This window comes from Sus scrofa, chromosome 1, assembly GCF_000003025.6.
Source record: "Sus scrofa isolate TJ Tabasco breed Duroc chromosome 1, Sscrofa11.1, whole genome shotgun sequence".
Taxonomy (NCBI): Eukaryota; Metazoa; Chordata; class Mammalia; order Artiodactyla; family Suidae; genus Sus; species Sus scrofa.
Genome location: NC_010443.5, coordinates 251,647,339 through 251,669,526, shown reverse-complemented (window position 1 = coordinate 251,669,526; position 22,188 = coordinate 251,647,339). Strand labels below are relative to the sequence as shown.

The following is a 22,188-nucleotide window of genomic DNA, read 5'->3' as shown; positions in this document are numbered from 1 at the left end:
TTCATTATTCCTCAGGAAGTACTCAGTTGTATTTTCAAAACACAATCTCTTCCTATTTCACATATCCTTTGACTAAAAACTATTTGAACCTATCACTCCATTTATTTCTTACTTCTTTGTAACATTTTTGTCTTACAATAAAGAGGAGATTTAAATATATTAAAATATTTTATATAAAATATATGATTAATATATTAATTTTTGTTCATAGTATTATAAGTCACATTAGAATAAGTTTGTATTTATGATTTCCTAAAGTAGACTTATAATGTTGATTTTCTTCACATGATTTGAAAAATCTCTTTGGTTGTTCATTTCTTCATGTCCTTGTAATATTGGAAGATAAACATATGAGAGGACGACAGGGAAATATATTTCAAAGTTATTTGACAATGTAGGCATCAAACTTCCTTCCCATGCAAGTTAAAAGACAATGCTGGAGAGATTAGTCTTTGAATATTGATTTTGAATACTGAATGCTTACTCTCTAACAACTATTATAACTTCAAAGTAGGGAAGATTATAATATCTCAATATATAAGCAAAAATAATACACTGCATTATATCATAATGAGTATTAAACTATTTATAACATCTACTGTAATAATGTTACAGGTACTTTTAAAAAATTGAAGTATAATAAATTTACAGTGTTGTGTTAGTTTCAAGTGTATAGTAAAATAATTGTTACATTAAACACCCGTGTGTGCATGTATATATTCTTTTTCAGATTCTTTCCCATTATAGGTTTTTACACAATATTGAGTATAGTTCCCTGTGCTATACAGTAGGTCCTTGTTGTTTACCTATTTTATATGTAGTAGTTTGTATCTGTTAATCTCAATTCCTAATTTATCCCCCTATCTCCTTTGGTAGTTATAAGATTATTTTCTATGTCTATGAGTATATTTTTGTTTTGTAAATAAGTTCATTTGTGTGTTGCTTTTTTAGTTCTACATATAAATGATATCATATGATATTTGTCTTTGTCTGATTTATTTCACTCAGTATGATAATCCTTAGGTCTATCTGTGCTGCTGCAAAAGATGTTATTTTACTCTTTTTTATGACTAATATTCCATGGTATAAATGTATCACATTTTCTTTATCCATTCCTCTACCGCTGGACATTTAGGTTGCCTCCATGTCTTGGCTATCGTAAATAGTGCTGCAATGGACATTGGGGTGCATGAATCTTTTTGAATTAGAGTTTTCTCTTGATATGTGCCCAGGAGTAAGATTGCTGGGTCATATTGTATCTCTATTTTTAGTTTTTTAAGGAACCTCTCCATAGGTGCAACACCAGTCCACATTCCCACCAACACTTGTAGGAGGGTTCCTTTTTCCTTTTCCTCTACACTCTCTCCAGCATTTATTATTTGTAGACTTTTTTAAGTTAGTCTGACTGGTGTGAGGTGATACCTCATGGTAGTTTTGATTTAAATTTCTCTAATAATTATCAATATTGAAGTTCTTTTTTTTTTCTTCTTTTTTTAGGGCTGTACCTGTGGCATATGGAGGTTCCCAGGCTAGGGGTTGGATCAGAGCTATAGCTGCTGGCCTACGTCACAGCCACAGCAACGCCAGATCCAAGCCTCATCTGCAACCTACACCACAGCTCACAGCAACGCCAGATCCTTAACCCACTGAGCAATGCCAGGGATCCAACCTGTGTCCTCATGAATACTAGTCAGGTTTGTTAACTACTGAGCCACAATGGGAATTCCCAGTATTGAAGTTCTTTTCATAGGCTTGTTGGCCATCTGTCTGTCTTCTTTGGAGAAATGTCTATTTGAGTCATCTTCCCCCTTTTATCGATTGGGTTGTTTTTTTGATATTAAGCTGTATGAGCTATTTGTATATTTTGGAATATTTGGAAATTAATCCTTTGTGGGTAGCATCTTTTGTAAATATTTTCTTCCAGTCCGTAGGTTGTCTTTTCATTTTGTTTATGGTTTCCTTTGCTGTACAAGAGCTTTTAAATTTAGTGAGGTCCCATTTGTTTATTTTTATTTTTATTTCCATTCCTCTAGGAGACAGATCCAAAAAAATATTGCTGTGATTTATGTCAAAGAGTCTTCTGCCTGTTTTCCTCTAGGAGTTTTATAGTATCCAGTCTTACATTTAGATCTTTGATCCATTTTGAGTTTAACAAATATTGGCTAAACAATATGCTACTAAACAAACAACAGGTCACTTATGAAATCAAAGAGGAAATCAAAAAATATCAAAAAACTAAAAATAGAATTACCATATGATCCAGCAATCCTACTTCTGGGCACAAACCAGAATTTGAAAAGATACATGCACCCCAAAGTTCATTACAGCACTATTTACAATAGTCAAGACATGGAAGCAGTCTAAATGTCCACTGACAGAGGAATGAATAAAGAAGATATGGTATATGTATACAATGGAATATTAGTTATAAAAAAGAATGAAATAACATTTGAAGTAACATGGATGGACCTAGAGATTATCACACTAAATGAAGTTAAAGACAAACATCATTTTGATTTTGCTTATATGTGGAATCTAAAAAAAGGATACAAATGGACTTATTTGTATAACAGAAACAAATTCACAGACTTTGAAAACAAACTTATAGTTATCAAAGAGACAGGAGGGAGTAGGGATGGATTGGGGGTTTGGGATTGGCATATGGAATGACTGGCCAATGGAGACCTGCTGTATAGCACAGGGAACTTTATGCAATATTCTGTGATAATCTATATGGGAAAAGAATCTAAAAATAAATGGATGTGTGTATGTGTATAACTGAATCACTTTGTTGTAGAGTAGAAATTTTCACAACATTGTAACTCATTGTATACTTCAATAAAACTTAAAAAATTAAAACAATAGAAAAGATCAATAAAACTAAAAGCTAAGTCTTTAAGTTAAGATTGATAAACTCGGTCTTGATTGAGACTCATTAAGAAAAAAGGCCTCAAATCAATAAAATCAGAAATGAAAATGGTACTTTTATTACCATTGTTATTCATGATCTGTATTAAATGAGGTTTTCCTGTATTATGTAGGAATATTCAATTTTCTTGTAGAAGACAAAGATATAAGTAAGATAGATAAAACAAAAATATGAAGCATATAAATTGTAAAGCTAATAGCTTATGAAATATTAATAATGTTATTTGTGTTAAATAGAGATAAAGAGTAAGCTAGTGACTTGTGAAATATAGGCAAAATTGATAGTATATGTTGAATATAAGTAGTAAAATAGCAACTTATCAGAGTTATATGGAATAAATGAACAATAAGATGGAACAAAGAAGAGTGTTACTTATGGTAAATGGAAAGACAAGTTCATAATTGTGCCCCTTCTAGACTGACAACTTCATCACTTCTAAAACCACAACCCTCTGGTGATACGCAATATGGCCCTGTTATGGTCCTATGACCTCTATCCAAGAAACACAGTGAAAATCCATGACTGTTGAGCAGGGGAATTGGCAAGTTACAGCCCCGGCCATGTGTACTCATCTCTGCATCCCTTCAGTAGCAGAATAAATATGTGTCGTTGGCTTCAGGGACCTTCCACCTTGGACCCTTGCTCAACCTCGACTCTGTTTCTTGTAAGAACACCACAGTAGGGACATCTTAGGCACAGGAGAGAAAGACTGAACATATAAAGCACTGAGTGAGCCAAGATTCCTAAGTATATTAACTTGGCCTGTTTCTTTCCCCATGTTTCTATCTATGTGTTTGAAATTGATTTAAGAAACTGTATTTTAAGCCTTTCAATTTGGTCCGTTGAGGCTTCCTATCCTGGGACTTCTGGGATGGCTTGCCTGGTAGAGTACTTTAAGGCCACTTCAGCATGGGGTAGTTTCCCCCATTACAGCATGGGCCACAATCAGAAGCCCTAAATTTCAATTGGAGCTTAGTGAAAACAAGGACATAATTTTTCCCCATCCAAGTTCATGAACCCCAGTCTATGGAGCAGTTATACACTCTAACCCTAATGCAAGCTATCTGTTCCCTTTGTTACAGATCCCAAACTGATAAAATTCCCACTTAGCATATAGGATAACCTTTGTATGCCAAGTGGGAATTTTATCTGTTTGGGAGGCTGCCTGACTATATACCAGGAGTCCTTTCTGACTTTCAAAAGAAAAAGTCATGGTCTCCTGGAGGTCAGATTCCTAGATGACATGCATCACTTGGTTGGGACATTGGAAGTACAGGAGATGAGGCTGGTTCCCATTAATTCCCCAGAATTAATGTACCCCCAGAATTAGGATATCAGAGTGTTTTCTAATTACTGTGAAACTTCCTTGAGGTCCTCACTTGGGGCCCATGAAATAGCCATGACTTCTCCATGTCAATTCAGTCACTGCTTTGTGTTGGGCAATTCCCTTAACTTCACTGAAGTTCAAATCTTACATTTATAAAATGAGGCAATTTGCATTTTTCCATATTCTAGAAGGTGAAATTTAGTGCTGCCAAGAGCTGTGATACATTTATGACAAAAATAAATCACAGGGTGGCCTTGGGCCTTCTTGCTGGAAAAAGGCAGAATACTTACTTAATGAGAATTTTATTTCTGGTCCAGGAAATTTCCGGCTGGGGATAGGATTCCACTGCACACATGAAAGTAGCCACTTCTTCAACTAAGGCATCCACTGTTTCAAGAGGAGTGGTGATGACAGGAGCTGAGGGGAGAGGAGAAATCAGATGAGCGTATTCTACAATACTGCTTACCAACCCTTCTGTAAGCGTATTTGAATGAGAATTACATTTCCCCATAGCAGACATTTGCCAAAATGAGAGAAACATTTTACGCAAAGTATTTTGTTTCTACTTCCAAATGAGGCATTTGAGAATCAAAAGAGGCTTTCGGGGAAGTCTAACTTAGAATTTATTATATGTGAATAGGGGCAGATCCAGGTTTTGTGAAGCCCAAAATTGTATAACTTAAGTGCCCATTTTAAGAAAAAAAATATAAAATTATAAATTAGAAAATTTCTCTTGCCTCCCTAACACCAATAAACTTGAAGGAAAATTTCACTGAAGGAAAATAGAAGTGGAAATAGAAGGCAATCTTAACAATTGTTGTTTAAAAACAATTTCCCTCAGATTTCACTAAAATATATATGAACACATTGCTAGAGACCACTGGAGTCTTAGAAGGGAGCTCCTATGAATGAGAGGTTTTGAAGCTGAAGCTTCATCACATTTAAAGAGAATTCACATCCACATATGAGTATATTAGAAAAAGATTCAATAATCAAAAGACAGCCCAAGCAAAAAAATGAGCACAGGATCTGAATTGACCTGTCTCCAAAGAATGTATACAGATGGACACTGTATAACAAGCACATAAAAGATGCTCAAATCATCATCCATTAATGAAATGCAAATCAAAAGCATAGTAAGATACTACTCTACACACAGTTGAATGGTTATAATCAAAAAAGAAATATAACAATGAATACTAGCAAGGATGTGGAAAAACTAGAACCTTTGTGCATCTTTGGTGGGAATGTAAAATCGTGTAGCCACTATGAAAAAACAGAAAAAAATTTCAATTAGAATTCAATTTCTAATCGAAATTTAGTGCTTCCTCAAATAATTGACCGTAGAGTTCTCATGATCCAGCATTTCTACTTCTGGGTACATACCCAAAAGAATTGGAAGCAGAGATTCAGGTACATGTTCATAGCACCATTACAGTAGCCTAAATGTGGAGTAACTCAGGTATCTGCTAACAGAGTAATGGGTAAACAAAATGTGGAATATCCATCCAATAGCCTATTACTTGACAATAAGAAGAAAAAAGGTACAATATTCCTCAAATACCTGAGTTTGGACAATAAATTATATGATCATTTTGGTTAGGATGCAAAGTACATATGAAAGCCAAGTAAGTAGTGAGCAAAATTTTAGATGCAGGGTAGGAAGTGACAGCCTCATGAAACAAGGAGAACAAACTGGCACATTGGCCATAAAGATGCATCCACTATCTAAATGGAACTTAGTTTTTTCAGTAAACTCAGAGACAAACTCATCAACTGAGAGTAAGGGGAATGGCAGTTGGGAATGCTCCCCTTAGCCCACATCTCTTTTGTTAGTGTTATTCTTTTCTTAAGATCCAATTTAAGCATCATCTTCTCCCAATTTCCCTGACTTGCTAGATAGAGCCAAATGCTCTTTTCTTTAACCTTGGGTCATCCTAAGTATGTCACTCTTAAAGCACATGCCACACAGATGCTATTAGAATGATATGTTTATGTCTTTGTCCCACACTCTGTTATAAAAACCTTAAGCTTTGGGTCAGGGACCACATCTTAGACCTCTTTCTATCCAGAGGGCTAGCACATTGACTAATGCATTGTTTAAATGAAGCCTCTATTAAGGACATAACTTTTTTAAAAGGTTGAGAGAGAGTAGCTGAAGTAAGAGGGGATTTTTAGATAAAATGACATCTTTTACATTTTATATCTAGGCATAAAGGGCCCCCTTTACCAAGCTTTGTGCTAAAATAACCGCTAAATATAAAATATACAGAATGCAATACAAAGAAAAAGAGAAATGAAAAGCATTAAAGAATAGTTAAGAGACATAAAGTTGTACAGGCACCAATATACTTCTAATAGAAGTTCCAGAAAAATAAAATAGAAGGAATAGCATAAGAATAACATGTAAAAGAATAAATCACTGGTCATTTTTCAAAATTGAGAAAAAAAGAATAATCAGGTTGAAAGTTTCCACAAGAATCAAACCAAATAAAGAAAAAATAAATTCATCCTAGATATAGTGGATTAAAACTGTAGAAAATTAAAGATAAAAACCAAGCTTACATCTTACTATTAAGATCAATTACCTTAAGAATTCCAATTAGGGTCACCTGAAAAAATTATTTTTTCATATTTATTTTTAAAAAATTTTTATTAAAGTATAGTTGATTTACAATTTCTGCTGTGCAGCATAATGACCCAATCATATACATAATTCCTTTTCTCATACTATCTTCTACCATGTTCTATCCCAAGAGATTGGCTATAGTTCCTTGTGCTACACAGTAGCACCTCATTGCTTATCCATTCTAAGTGTAATAGTTTACATCTACCAACCCCAAATCTGTATAGATCTCACTCCCAACTGCCCTCTCCTTTGTCAACCACAGGTCCATCTCTATGTCTATGAATCCATTTCTGTTTTGGAGATTAGTTCATTTGTGCCATATTTTGGATTTCATATATAAGTGATATCATATGGTATTTGTCACTCTCTTTCTGACTTACTTGACTTAATATGATAATTTCTAGTTGCATTTATGTTGCTGTGGATGCTGTTATTTCATTCTTTTTTATAGTTGAGTACTATTCCATTGCATATATAACCACGGATCTGCCTAATCCACTTATCTGTAAATGGATATTTAAGTTGCTTCCATGTCTTGGCTATTGTAAATAGTGTTGCAATGAACATAGGGGTGAATGTAGCTTTTTGAATTACAGTTTTGTCCAGATATATGCTCAGGAGTAGGTTTGATGGAGCATATGGTAGTTCTAGGTTTAGTTTTCTGAGGAGCCTTCATGCTGTTTTTGAATAGTGGTTGTACCAATTTACATTCCCACAAAAAGTTTAGGAGGGTTCCCTTCCCCAGCATTTGTTATTTGTAGACTTGTTAATGATGGGCATTCTGACTGGTGTGTAGTGGTACCTCATTGTAGTTTTGATTTGCATTTCTCTAATAAATGGTAATGTTAGCATCTTTTCATGTGCCTATTGGCCATCCATATGTCTTCTTTAGAGAAATACCCATTTAGGTCTTCTGCCCATTTTTTAATTTAGTTGTATGGTTTTTTTGTTGTTGAGTTTCATGAGTTTGTATATTTTGGAGATTAAGCACTTACCTGTTGCATCATTTGCTGAAGTTTTCTTCCATTTCATGAGTTGTCTTTTTTTTTTTTTATGCTTTCCTCTGCTGCACAAACACTTTTGAGTTTAATTAGGTCCTAGTGGTTTATTTTTATTTTTATTATAAGTATTCTAGGAGGTGTCATTATTCTATAAAACAAGATATTGCTGCGATTTATGTTAGAGAGCATTTTTCCTATGTTTTCCTCTAGGAGTTTTATAGTATGCAACCTTACGTTTAGGTCTTTAATTCATTCTCAGTGGTGAAAAACTGAAAGCATATATGCTAAGATCAGGAATAAGACAAGATGTAGCACTTTCACCACTGTTACTCAACCTAGTTTTGGAAGTCCTAGGCACAACAATCAGAGAAGAAAAAGAAATAAAAGGAATCTGAATTAGAAAGGGAGAAGTAAAACTATTACTGTTTGATGATGACATGATAATATAACTAGAAAATCCTAAAGATACTACCAAAAAATTGTTACGGCTCATCAATGAATTCGCTAGAGCTGTAGGGTACAAAATTAATAAAGAGAAATGTATTGCATTTCTATATACTAACAATGAAAGATCAGAAAAAGAAATTAGGAAATCATCCCATTTACTATTGCATCAAAAAGAATAAAATTCCTAGGAATAAACCTACTTAAAGAGACCAAAGACCTGTACTCTGAAAACTATAAGATGCCAGTGAAAGAAATCAAAGATGATACAAACAGATGAAAAGGTATACCATGCTCTTGGATTGCAAGAGTCAATATCATCAAAATGACTGTACCACCCAAAGCAATCTAGAGATTCAATGCAATCCCTGTCAAATTACCAATGACATTCTTCATAGAACTAGAACAAAATATTTTAAAATTTGTATGGAAATTTTAAAGACCCTGAATAGCCAAAGCAATATTGAAAAAGAAAAATGGAACTGGAAGGATCAGGCTCCCTGACTTCAGGCTATGCTACAAAGCTACAGTCATCAAAAAAGTGTGGTACTGGTGCAAAAACAAATATAAATCAATGGAGCAGGATAGAAAGCCCAGAAACTAATCTGGTCATCTAATCTATGACAAAGGCAAGAACATACAGTGGAGGAAAGATAGTCTCTTCAATAAGTGGTGCTGAGAAAACTGGACAGCTATATGTGAAAGAATGAAATTAGATCATTCTCTAACACCACACACAAAAATAAACTCACCTGAAGTTATTCACCAATAATTGATACCAAAAGACAATGGATCAGTATTAATAAGGTGGAAAAAAAGTAACTGTTAGCCTGGAATTCTTTTTGTTTTGTTTTGTTTTTGTCTTTTTAAATCCACATCCATGGCATATGGAGGTTTCCAGGCTAGGGGTTGAATCAGAGCTATAGCTGCTGGCCTATGCCACAGCTACAGCAATGTGGGATCTGAGCCATGTCTTCAACCTACACCACAGCTCACAGCAACACCAGATCCCTGACCCACTGAGCAAGGCCAGGGATCAAACCTGTGTCTTCATATAGACTAGTCAGATTTATTTCCACTGAGCTCTAATGGGAACTCCAACCTGGAATCCTATAGCCAGCTTAGATAATCAACGTTTAATGAAGATAAAATAAAGAAACAGACAAATATTGAGTGTTTACTGCTCAGACCTTCTCTGAAACAGTTACCAAAAGCATATAAACTCAGTAAGAAATAATTTGTACCCCAAAGAAAGGGGCCAGGGATGAGAATCTATGGTAAGTGTAGATGGTGTTAAAATATAATTGCAATTTTAGACCTGTAAAATATACATTTTTTAAAGTCACCTAATTTTGTATTTAAAAAAGAGTGGAACTAAAATTCTAGACAAATTACAAGATGAAAGTTTAGGGAAGAAGTTCAGTGGATTATTAAAATATTCTAAGCTCTTTAAACAGAAAGATGACATACTAAATAACTACAAACATGAGGAGAAAAATATATGGTTAGAGGCATATGTTAAAATTTCATTTAATGGTTACCATTAAGCTAATGGGTTAAAAACCAAATCTTCCAAAACAGTAGGAGAAAAAAAAAAGGACTTGAACTGTATCAATTTAAAAAATGATAAAGAATCAGAAAATGAGGATAAATAAATCAAGAAGTATGGTTAGCAGAAGATACAAATTAATATTGAAGACATATGCTCCAATATATCAGAAATCACAGTAAATTCTAAGGTATAAACTCATCTATGGAAAGACACTATAATATAAGATAAAGAACACAAGAGGCATGCCTAAATAAATTAAAACAGAAATTTGGAAATAAAGAGAAGGGAATGTGTGTAAACATCAATCAAAGTGGTAAACCAGTAAAGTGTACCAATATAAGAAAAAATGAAGCATAAGTTGATAAGTAAGCATTTACAGAGTGAAAAGAGAAACAGTACTTAATAAAGGGAACAATCCATCTGGAAACTACAACAATCATCAAGCTTAATTATTTAAAAATATAGTCTCATGGAGTTCCCGTCGTGGCACAGTGGAAAACGAATCCGACTAGGAACCATGAGGTTGTGGGTTTGATCCCTGGCCTTGCTCAGTGGGTTAAGGATCCGGCATTGCTGTGAGCTGTGGTGTAGGTCACAGATACGGCTCAGATCTGGCGTTGCTGTGGCTCTGGCATAGACCCCTAGCCTGGGAACCGCCCTATGCCATGGGTGTGGCCCTCAAAAGACAAATATATATATATGTACATACACACACACACATATATATACATAAACTCAAAAGAAACAAAGCCAAAGTAAAATTAAAATTACCAGAAGGCATCACAGTGAAGTAATAGGCTCCTAAATTTTTAAAGAAAATTACACACATATACACACACATGCACAAGAAAGTGGGAGAAAATGAGTACCAAAATATTATAATCATTTGCCCCTAACTGTGAGCATTATGTGTAATTCTGTATTTCAGTTTTTCTGTATCTTCTAGAAAAGTATTACAGAAAAATATAATATTAAAATATATGAAATTAATATATATTATCTTTATAATAAAAATTAGAGCACATAATAAAGAGCCACAGAAATGCTAATTTTCCAATGCAATGGAAGCAAATCTGTAATTGAAAACAAACTTTGAGAAAGTCAATCTCTTAAGAAACAAGTATATTTTTCAAAATAACTAATGAATGAAATAACCAGTTGCATAATCACATAGATATTAAAAGATTAAAAACAAAAAAATTATAATTGGGTCATGGGATGCAGGTAGTGATGGGCTCAAAGGTTAGTGTTAACACTGAATGCTTTCATTGCTTAAAAAGAAAAACCATTGAACAACTAAACAGTGAGAGGCCTTAGCACAGGCTTGAATTCAATCCCTACTCCATTACTTCCCACTTTCACCGAGTCACTTAACTAGTGCCTTAGCATCTTCAGCTGTACATGGAAATTAACAATAAAACTGCCACATACTTGTCATGAGGATTAAGTAAATGAATATACATAATGCATTTATCATTGTCCTTGGCTCACATGGAATACTCTGTGTTATTTGATTCTATGATTGAGAGATAGAAACCTGGATTGTTCAGCTTTTCTCCAGCAACAATTACTTCTAGGGGTCTATCCCAAGGAAATATTCTCAAAATGGAAAAGAACACAGATGAATTTCATGGCACAAAACAGATTGATTATACTAAATGTGCTAATTGTATGAAAGCAGAAGAAGAGTTAGGCATATAGCTTTGTTGGTTAACTGTGGTCTGCAGGAGCTGCTGGCTTGTATTGGGTTGCAAGAGTCAGGTGTTAATTTTTCAGAACTTTTATAAGACAATTGAATAAAGCTGTTATTAAAAGCTAAGTTGTATAATTTTATAATTAAATAATGTTAAAAAGAATGTTCAACATTTATCACTTCCTGGTTGTTTTACTACATTCTACTACTCTCCATATTCTTGGGGTTATTTATATTAATGTCTGTAGAAATTGTATATACAGGCATGCTATTGGACATCTCTTCCCAACTTAGTGTTTGTTTGATACTTTGAATTTGGCTACAATTGGAGCATTCAACACTATAGAAGTCAACAAATGCAGCATATCAGGGGCTTTTTTTCCTCAGAGAGCGAATGTTAAACATAGTAGCAACTGTTACCTAAACAGGATACTCTTTACACAGTCCCTGCAAATGGTATTTTGAAGATATTGATAATATAGAATATGCTCATGTGTTAGTGTTAAGTAAAAATGGCAGGCGGCAGAATTATATAAACAATTTTATTATGATACTTTTTTTAGGATATGCAGGAGAATGGAAGAAAATGTACCAACATGTTAACAAGTGCTGGAAGTACAAGGGACTTTCTCCTTTCAACTTTTGTATATGTTGTAGTTTTTAAATTACTCTTAATAGTCATATATTATTTTCACCAAAAACCCAAACTTCATTCATTAGTTTCTTCTTCTTCAATATGCAAATGCAGAAGTGACAGAGGTAACAGACTTACTATTAATATTATCTTTCCAATAGGGTGATTCAAACTCTTGAGAACAGTTAAGATCAAAGAAGTAAATCTTAGAATGCCCTGATAAATTTAGACTTGGAAAAATATATTAGTTGTTACTAAGAACTTTATTAACAGCTTACCCTTAATGTTCCATGGCATGACAATTTTATGTGAGGTATGATTCTGTTTTTGATAATTTTAGCATCTAACATTGATTAAGAGCCTGCTGTCAGCGATGTATTATATTTTCCATTCATGATCTCATTTATTTATCACAGCAAACATGAAGGCAGATGATGCTATTACTATTCCCATTTTCGGATGAGGAATGAAGGCTACAGGTGGTTAAATAACTTGCCCAAATAAAACAAAAGCAGGAAGTGATGCAACTGAACTTTAAGGGTAAGTTTCCTTTTTTCCTTTTTTGTCTTTTTAAATTAAATTATAGTTGATTTAAAATGTTGTGCCAATTTCTGCTATACAGCAAAGTGACCCAGTCATTCACACACACACACACACACACACACACACACACACACACACACACATGCACACTCCTTTTTAAATACTCTTCCATCATGATCTATCTCAAGAGACTGGATATAGTTCCCTGGGCTGTACAGTAAGACCCCATTGCTTATCTATTCTAAATGTAATAATTTGTCTCTGCTAACCCCCAAACTCCCAATCCATCCTACTCCCTCCCCCCTTCCCCTTGGCAACTGCAAGTCTGTTCTCTAAGTTCAAGGGTAAGTTTGATTTAAAGCTCCTATTTTTTTATTTTAAACTCTAAGCTATACCATGTCTTCAGTGTAGTGCTAATTACACACCAGTGATAAAATAAGATTTATATCAGTATCGGGAGTTCCTGTCGTGGCTCAGTGGTTAATGAATCTGACTAGCAATCATGAAGACGCAGGTTCGATCCCTGGCCTTGCTCAGTGGGTTAAGGATCCAGTGTCACTGTGAGCTGTGGTATAGGTTACAGACACAGCTCCAATCCCGCATTGCTGTGGCTGTAGTGTAGACCAGTGGCTACAGCTCCGATTCAACCCCTAGCCTGGGAACCTCCATATGCTGCAAGTGCAGCCCTAAAAAGCAAAAAAAAAAAAAAAAAAAAAAAAAAAAAAGATTTACATCAGTATCAGTTTCTAGAGGTAGAACATACTTGGTTAAGTTCACTTTGCCCATATTCCAAAAATTATCCAAATGAATCTGCTTTCACATTTTTGCTGGCACAGTAACATAGCTGTTTTTAATGATGTTTGTTGACTCAGCAGACTGTGTTCTGTTTGCTTTTGTTCTGCTATCCAGCTTTCATCTCAGCCAGGGCCTGTTTAAACTAGGACACTATTTCTTCCCTCAATCCAAGGACCGCATGACCAAGAAATACATGAAACACAATGCTTTTCTGTACCCAAAGAGTAACTTAACTTGAATGCTAGCTGCTGGATGAGAGGATGTGATATTACCCTTTTATGGGCTCTAGCACGTGGCCATTGACCTACCAACTTCTGATCGACCAGTTGCTGATTGACATGACCAAATGATTGAATACACAAAGAAGTCAGGTGTATTTGCTCCTTTCTGTTCTAGTAAAACTAGGGCTGACACTTGGAACATATTCATATCTTTCCAACATCATGTATCCAGGATTGATTTTTCAGTATGAGGAAACAGTTTGGTGTTGGATATTTTTCAAATCCCCTAAGAAAAGAGGAGATTCAGTATTGCTTATCACCTGGCATATCTTAGAAACTGATGCATTTATTCTACTGGTGAGGAAATCAAATATAAGTTATTCTTTATTATGATGGCTTTAGAACCTGTAAGGTTCATTGATAATCTCAATAATTATAATTCTCTCACTTAGTAATGTTATATCATGAATTCTCTGTCACAGAGCCCACTCTTGGTCCTTGCTTTCACAAATGAAATGGGCACAGGCGGGGAGGAATTCTGGGTCAGTTTTAGAATTTCTGAAATTGAGCTTTCCTTTGGGATTAAGACATGATATCTGGGGGACTCATTTAAAAATGTGCATGTTCCTCAGGAGTGATCATTTCACAGTCATTGGTAATCCTTAGCATAGTCCATAGCATTTTTGTTTGTTTTTTGCTTTTTACGGTCACACCCATGGCATATGGAAATTCCTGGGCTAGGGGTTGAATCAGAGCTGTAGCAGCCTAAGCTACAGCCACAGCAACGTGGGATCCAAGCTGTATCTGCAATCTACACCACAGCTCATGGCAATGCCGGATCCTTAACCCACTGAGCAGGGCCAGGGATTAAACCTGCATCTTCACAGATACTAGTCAAATTCATTTCTGCTGCTCCACAATAGGAACTACGGTACATAGCATTATATGTTGAACACTGGTAGGTCCTTCTTTTTTTTGAAGAAACAGGCTTACAGAGACTACGTGCTTTCCCACCGACACATAGAAAGACACGAGTCCAGGAAAAGGAACTTGATCTTAACCTTCTCTTTCAGGCCTTAAATACGCTCGTTTCGCTTTCTTCATTATTTGACTTATACTGCATGGTATTTTGCCATATAATCTCAGTTCCCTTACTCTCTAGCTTTAGTGGCACTGACCCTGCAAAGTACCAATCTTGAACTAATCCAACCAGCTGTCCTCGCTGCTCCTATGGTCATAAAGTATTGTTGGATAAAGTGAAACAATAGTGCAAATCAGGACCACAAATGGAGGGCGTAGTCCCCAGCCCCAGAAGGGTCTCGGTGGGGACATATGGTCCTTCTACATTCCCTGGTCCACTTCTCTTATCTTCCTGAATGAGTCCACCTCCTTTGGGCCCTCTACTCATCCCTCACTTGTCACTTTCCCCTAAGGACCTCATGTCTGATTTCACTGAGAAGTTGCTTACTTCGCCTTTGGAAATATGGTGGAAATCTTGCCATTTCTGCTCTCTTTCTTTCTGTTCTTTAAGGTCAGTGATATTTAAAAGTGATTGTTTCTCCAAATATGGAATGAGTTGCTCTTTCAATGTACGTCAGTATAAAACATCCATCGAGAACTTGATGTCCTGGATTTCAATGACAGCTGTGCCTGTTCTGACTTAGTCATATCTTGACTCTGCGACTCCTATCCCTGCATAGATGATTTAGTAGAAGTTACTAAAATATATCTAAAGCTAAATCACTTAAAAATCAAGAACTTCGAGGTATGGTTGTAATAAGATAGTTTTAAAAGTGGAGTTTGGATAGGAGGTCTTTGTGCATATTAAACAAATTTAGTGCTGCTTACACGGACTCCTGTACTCATACAGAAAAATCCCACTATACACTTAATACTCCCTGATAAACATTAAATATCTTTGAAGTATGCAATGAAGGTGAATGTTCAATGAAACATTGGCTATTTTCATACATGATGGTTTATAAATTTCTCCATGCTGTGGTTTGGTAATGAGCTCATGTTTGAAAGTATCACTAGTTGAAGTGATTCAGAAGATAGTGACTTTTCCCTTTATCTTTCAACAGTAGGAATCTAAATTAAACTAAAACTATAACAATAAACTATTAATTCTACAAAGTTGGGTATTAATTTAATTGAGGAAATGCTATGCTGATAGTTAGAAAAGAATGCATGGAATACCCTTGCACTATTTCATTTTATTTTTGTCTTTTTTTGTCTTTTTTAGGGCCACACCTGCGGCAAATGGAGGTTCCCAGGCTAGGGGTCTAATCAGAGCTATAGCCACCAGTCCACACCACAGCTACCGCAACACCAGATCCAAGCCACGTCTGTGACCTACACCACAGGTCATGGCAGTGCTGGATCCTGGACCCACTGAGTGAGGCCAGGGATCAAACCCACAACCTCCTGGTTCCTAGTCGGATTCGTTTCTGCTGCGCCACTATGGGAACTCCTCTTGCACTATTTTAAATGTGTCAGTTTATTTTTTGATATACTATGGTGCAGACCTCTTCATTCATTTATTTTAAAGGACTTAAGAAAAAGGTATACCATCTAAAAATCTCTTTTTTGTTATCTTCTGCCAAAAATAGAGAAAATAAGTAGTAGGAGATATTTGGTATAGAACAATTACGTTACTTTCAGTAGTATTAAAATAATTACATCTTATTTTTTTTGTACCAATATATTCCACACAGTTCAACATTTAAAATTTTAAGAATTGCTTTTTCATGATAATGTTTATTCTCAGAACTGTTCATAGATGTTTGCTCTTCCAGGCCTGGTGTTTTGGCTAAGGTTGATGTTAAACCCATATTCATTTTTTTATTTTAATTTTAAAAATTAAAGTATAGCTGATTTATAATCTTGTGCCATATATGCACACACACTCTTTTTATCATATTATCTTCCATCTTGTTCTATTACAACTGATTGGATATAGTTCCCTGTGCTTTACAGTAAAACCCATGTTAATTTAGATTTGACAATATATAGAATAGGGTAGGCAAAAATATATTTTTTATTTTTTTAATTTTACAATATAATTATATGGTAAATAAATTATAAACAAAAAAACAAAGTTGAGTTAACAATTTGGGTATTTTATTTAGAAGCCAGGATTTTTTGGCTTTGTTACATTTATGCCACCATATTTTGAAGTTTTCAGTATAGTTTCTCTTTACCTGTAAAGTTTGGAAACTACAAGTCATCTCTTCCTAGAATATAAATTAGGATTTTTTTCATATGGAGGTGTTTGTGTGTGTGTGTGTGTGTGTGTGTGTATGTGTGTGCGTGCGCGTACATGTGAGATTCTAATCTGAACCAGAAATCAATTGTTCTGCTCCTTCTAAGACTGGATTTCTATAAATTTTAGCATTTAACCTTGTTATTTTTTTGTAACTTCATGGTTTAGAATAGCACAAATAGATTTATAACAGTCCTTAAGTCCAAACACCCAGGTGCTATCTTACCGGACATCCGTTGTATGATCAGGAAGTATTAAAATAATCTGAAGCCAATGTTAAGTCTTTCTAGCTATTATTAGCAATTGATAAGATCTAGATTCTCTTTTATCTGGAGATGCCTTAAAATGTTAGTTGGTATTTAAACACTGAAATACATTTGAACATACCGTTCCGCTCATGTCAAATGGAAAAAGAAAGCAACACAACCCTCTCAAGTCTATGAAATCAGACTGTTGGTGAAAGCTGTATCTTGTTAGCATGTGAATTTTGACCTTGTAGGTCCAGAAATTCTAGTGAACCACAAAATCTGAGCTATGCTTCCCACCTACATACAATATACTACCTTCTCTTATCTACACAATACGAGCTTCTTCAGTTCTTTCATAAAGTAATGCGGAGGGAAAATGAGTGTATCATAAAACACAGCACTCTTTTTACTCTACTGTAACACCTTTAATTTGAAAACACTGTCATTGATATCATTCAATGTGCTTTCTCATGTCTTTGTAAAAAAAAGCTTTCAATGAAGCCCTCAGTCCCTTTGCAATTCACCCTTTTTCCTTTCTTCCCAGTTTGAAATACGCTAATCTCAGCTTAATAATACACTGGCCAGAAACTGTGCACATTCTTGCTACTGCAACAGGTGTTTGTCAGTTTCTTAAGTTGCTTTCCTTTCCCCTGAGGTGGTGTTATTTCCGGTACATTCCAAAGGCTCTGAAAAAAAAAACCTTTCACAGACTCTTGCCAAGCCAAATCATGACTCCAGTCTCACAGTTATTGAGAACCCATTGTTCTTCTGGCTTTCATTTTATAGACAACTTGTGTGTGCGACTTTCTCTAATTCCGATCTGGGGGATAACCAAAACCTTGATTAAGAATTTTGCAAAGCTGAAACTGAAGATGGAAATGATTTTTGCTCAGAAGCAAACACTCGAGATGTCTGGGAATGGGGTTGATTCTATTCCTGGCAAACCTGATGTGAAAAGGTTTTCCTCCTCCATTTAGACCACCCTGAAGTTTGACATACACGTAAACAGACTGACCTCGATAACTTGCAGTCTACCTGCTAATGTTTTCCCTGCAAGTGAGGGCTCTGCGTGCATTGTAGGGCTAAACTTTTTATTGCAGAGCTTAAGCAGGGGAGGGAGAGGTGGTAGAATGGAGACCATCAATCAGTTGCTTATTTATATAGTTTTCACCCTCTCCAAACACTGCACACCTACTTCACCGAGTAAAACCCAAGTCCACCATAATATGAATCAGTCATGCTCGCAGCACATACATGCAACTTTAGAACAGTGACAAGGCAATAGAAGATTAGATCGCTCACAACCAACCTTTTGGAAGTTTCTCAGTCCCGCTGAAGGCAACCAAAGTAAGAATATGTACCAGTGGAATGTTGACGAGCTCTCTCATGATTAATCCAGGCTCAGGCAGCAGAAAGTTCTTTTCTGGACAACACAAGGAAAATGCCCCCACAGTTTACATTTTAAAGCATGGTTTGTTCCAAAAGGGTCGTCTGCTAATGACTGTTTGTGTCAGCAGCTCCACAGGCTCTAAGTATAATCAGGAATTCTCAGACTTGGCTGTAATGATGGACACGGCCAGCTGGTGAGTATCCACTTAGGCCAGTAATGCAAGTGAAGGGCTGGAGGAACAAGGGAAAGAAAATCCCTTTAGAATCCCTTTTAAGACAGTGATAGAAGACAATACCAGATGCCTTTTGCAACCATCATTGTATTCTCTGAGGTGCAATCTTCCTGATCTTCTGATTCAGCTCACTCCCTTTACCCCACTCACCCCAGAAGGCTGGGTGTATCTAATCATGACGTATCCCCACCTTTTATTCCCCCTCCCACATCCAATTATTACCAGTCCCTACAGATTGTACCAACTCCTGTGTTCCTGGATTTCTCCCCCTCCTTTGATTTCAACCAGTGTCACCCTATCCCAGCCTTCCTTTGAGACATTCATCTTCTTGGAATGGCAGTGGTCACCTCCTGTCTGTTCTCTTTGCTTGTGTCTTACTGTTTTCTAATCTCTTTTCAGAGAATCTGTCTGCTCAAAAGTCATCTGGGGCTATTCATCACAAAGAAAAATGTCCATACCTCTCTAATATGATGTAGGAAGCCCTGCTGGACTCTGCCTACCTGTTTAGCTCCACCTGTTACAATCTATGCTTCTATTTTTAAAAATATTTATTTATTTATTTGCTTTTTAGGCCTGCACCTGCCACATGTGGAAGTTCCCAGGCTAAGGGTCAAATCAGAGCTGCAGCTGAAACTACACCACAGCCATAGCAATGCTGGATCTGAGCCTCGTCTGCAACCTACACCACAGCTCGTGGCAATGCAGGATCGCTAACCCGCTGAGGGAGGCCAGGGTTCGAACCTGCAACCTCATGGATACTAGTTGGGTTCATTAACCACTGAGCCATGACAGGAACTCCTTAAAAATTTATTTTATTGAAGTAGTGTTGATTTACAATATTCTGTTGATTTCTGCTCTAGAGAAAAGTGACTCAGTTATACACATATATACATTCTTTTTCATGTTCTTTTCCATATGGTTTATTACAGGATAATATTGAATATAGTTTCCTATTCTATTCAGCAGGACCTTATTGTTTATCCATTCTGTATATTATAGTTTGCATCTACTAATCCCAAACTGCCAATCCATTCCTCCCCCTACCTGTCCACTTTTGTAACCACAAATTTTTTTCTATCTCTCTATTTCCATTTGTAGATAAGTTCATTTGTATCATTTTTTTAAGATTCCACATATAAGTGATATCATATGATGTTCATATTTACCTGTCTGACTTACTTCACTGAGTATGATAATCTCTAGGTCCATCCATGTTGCTACAAATGGCATTATTTCATTGTTCTTTGTGGCTGAGTAATATTCCATAGCAAATATGTACCACATCTTCTTTATCCAGTTCTCTGTAGATGGATATTTAGGTTGCTTCCATGTCTTGGCTATTGTAAATAGTGCTACAGTGAACATAGGGGTGCATTTTTTTTTTTTTAAGTTATAGCTTTCTCTGGATACATGCTTAGGAGCAGGATTGCTAGATTATACGGTAACTCTATTTTTAGCTTTTTTGAGGAACCTCCATACTATTCTCCATTGGGCTGAATCAATTTACATTCCCACCAGTAGTATACATGTCTTTATTTTAATATTTAGCAATCTGCTGATGGTTCACTGTGTATAGCTTTCTTGACTCCATGAATTGGTCCTATTGTTACCTCTCTTGGAGTGTTTTTTTTGCTCCTTTCCACCCAGGTAGTGCTTCTCTCAGCTTGATCATCATCTCCTCCTGGGAGCCATCCTAGACCAAAAATCCCATATTGTCCCAACGTTGCCTTAGGTCTGCCTCCTCTGAGCTTCTCTGATTTATTGTACACACCTCTATCATTGCATTTACCACATGGTTTTAAGTTTTTTCCCCTTGTACTGGTGTCTCCCTCATTTTCTGGCCTCACAAGTTCACTGAATCAGCTGCCATTGGCTGTTGATTGCAGCGGATTCTCCTGAAGGTGCACCTTTATAGCTTCTAAAACATTCTGTGCAAATTGCCTTTTCCCACGGATCAATATGTCTTGGAAACTTTTCCATGTTAATATATACAGCCCTACCTCATTATTTCTATTGGCTACATAGATTTCTAAATTGTGGAAGTATGATGAAATATTTAAACATGCCCCAGCAATGTATGAGAGAATCCATTTCCCCATACCCTCATAGACACTTACCTTTGAATTTTTACATTTAAATAGAGTCAAAGGAGAATTTCATTGTTTCGCTTACATTGATTCCACTGAGTACTACTAGTAATGAGAATTTTTCATATATTTGTTCATCATTTTCCTTTTCTATGACTTTTGTCTCTTTTCTTCTTAGGTCATTTTTCTCACTAATTCATAAGAGTATAAAAAAATCCTCTGGGTGGAAGTAATTTATATCACTTGTCCATTATATATTTTGTAAACATTTTTCTATGTAGAATAGCTCTACTCCTAGTCATAGTGACTACTTCAGAAATGGGCTTAGGGCTCAAGCTGGCTTAGGGTTCAAGGTCTCCCTGATATTTTACTGGACCTAGTTCAAAATAAGCTCCTCCTTCTTAGATCATTACCTATGGGGACCAAGTAAACCAAAGCTGTTGGCGGCTTCATGCTTCATTAATAAGAAGTAGTGTGCAAAGCCAGATCTATCCATTGGATTTCCTTATTTTTGAAATTAATAAATTCTCCCTCTTTTATGGCTTGGCTTGAGTTTCATTCCTTAAATTGCAATCAGAATAATTCTGATGTAATTTTAACAGATGAGATATAATTTTGATGAGGTTTCTGCTTTGAGCAAATCCTGTGAATGCCACCTATTTTTTTCTTTAATTACAGTGTTGTTGATTTACAATGTTGTGCCAATTTCTCTGTACAGTAAAGTGACTCAGTCATACATATATATGTATACATTCTTTTTAAAAAATATTATTTTCCAAAATGATCTATCCCAGGAGATTGGATATAGTTCCCTGTGCTATACAGTAGGACATTATTATCTATCCATTCTAAATGTAATAGTTTGCATCTACTAACCCCAAACTCTCAGTCCTTCCCACTCCCTCCTCCACCCCCCTTGGCAACCACAGGTCTTCTCTCCATATCTAGGAATCCATTTATGTTTTGTGGATAGATTCATTTGTGCCACATTTAAGATTCCACATGTATGTGATATCATATGGCATTTGTCTTTCTCTTTCTGACTTACTTCATTTAGTATGAAGTGAAGTACTAAGTTGTATCCATGTTGCTGTAAGTGGCATTATTTTGTTCTTTTTATGGCTATTATTCCACTGTATATATGTACCACATATTCTGAATCCATTCACCTGCCCATTCAATGTCCATTGGGACATTT

The 22,188-nt window shown here is 35.8% G+C and overlaps 1 protein-coding gene and 1 long non-coding RNA gene across 6 annotated transcripts in view; one reads left to right on the top strand and one right to left on the bottom strand.

Annotated features, from left to right (window-relative positions):
• The window catches only part of MUSK (muscle associated receptor tyrosine kinase), a 108,388-nt gene extending 89,012 nt beyond the window's left edge, over positions 1-19,376 (bottom strand). For 2 of the 4 annotated variants that reach the window (XM_021074436.1, XM_021074440.1), the window contains exons 1-2: positions 18,591-19,376; positions 4,547-4,673 (exon numbers count right to left, since the gene is read on the bottom strand). In XM_021074436.1, the coding sequence (XP_020930095.1) occupies positions 4,547-4,673; positions 18,591-18,669 (206 nt within the window). In that variant the 5' untranslated portion in view covers positions 18,670-19,376. The remainder of the gene's footprint in view (positions 1-4,546; positions 4,674-18,590) is intronic. The other 2 variants (XM_021074443.1, XM_021074447.1) reach the window with 1 other exon arrangement.
• LOC110256901 overlaps positions 1-22,188 on the top strand; it is a 206,996-nt gene that overhangs the window by 119,825 nt on the left and 64,983 nt on the right. For both annotated transcript variants that reach the window (XR_002338980.1, XR_002338981.1), the window contains one exon: positions 12,626-12,749. This is a non-coding gene — a long non-coding RNA (uncharacterized LOC110256901). The remainder of the gene's footprint in view (positions 1-12,625; positions 12,750-22,188) is intronic.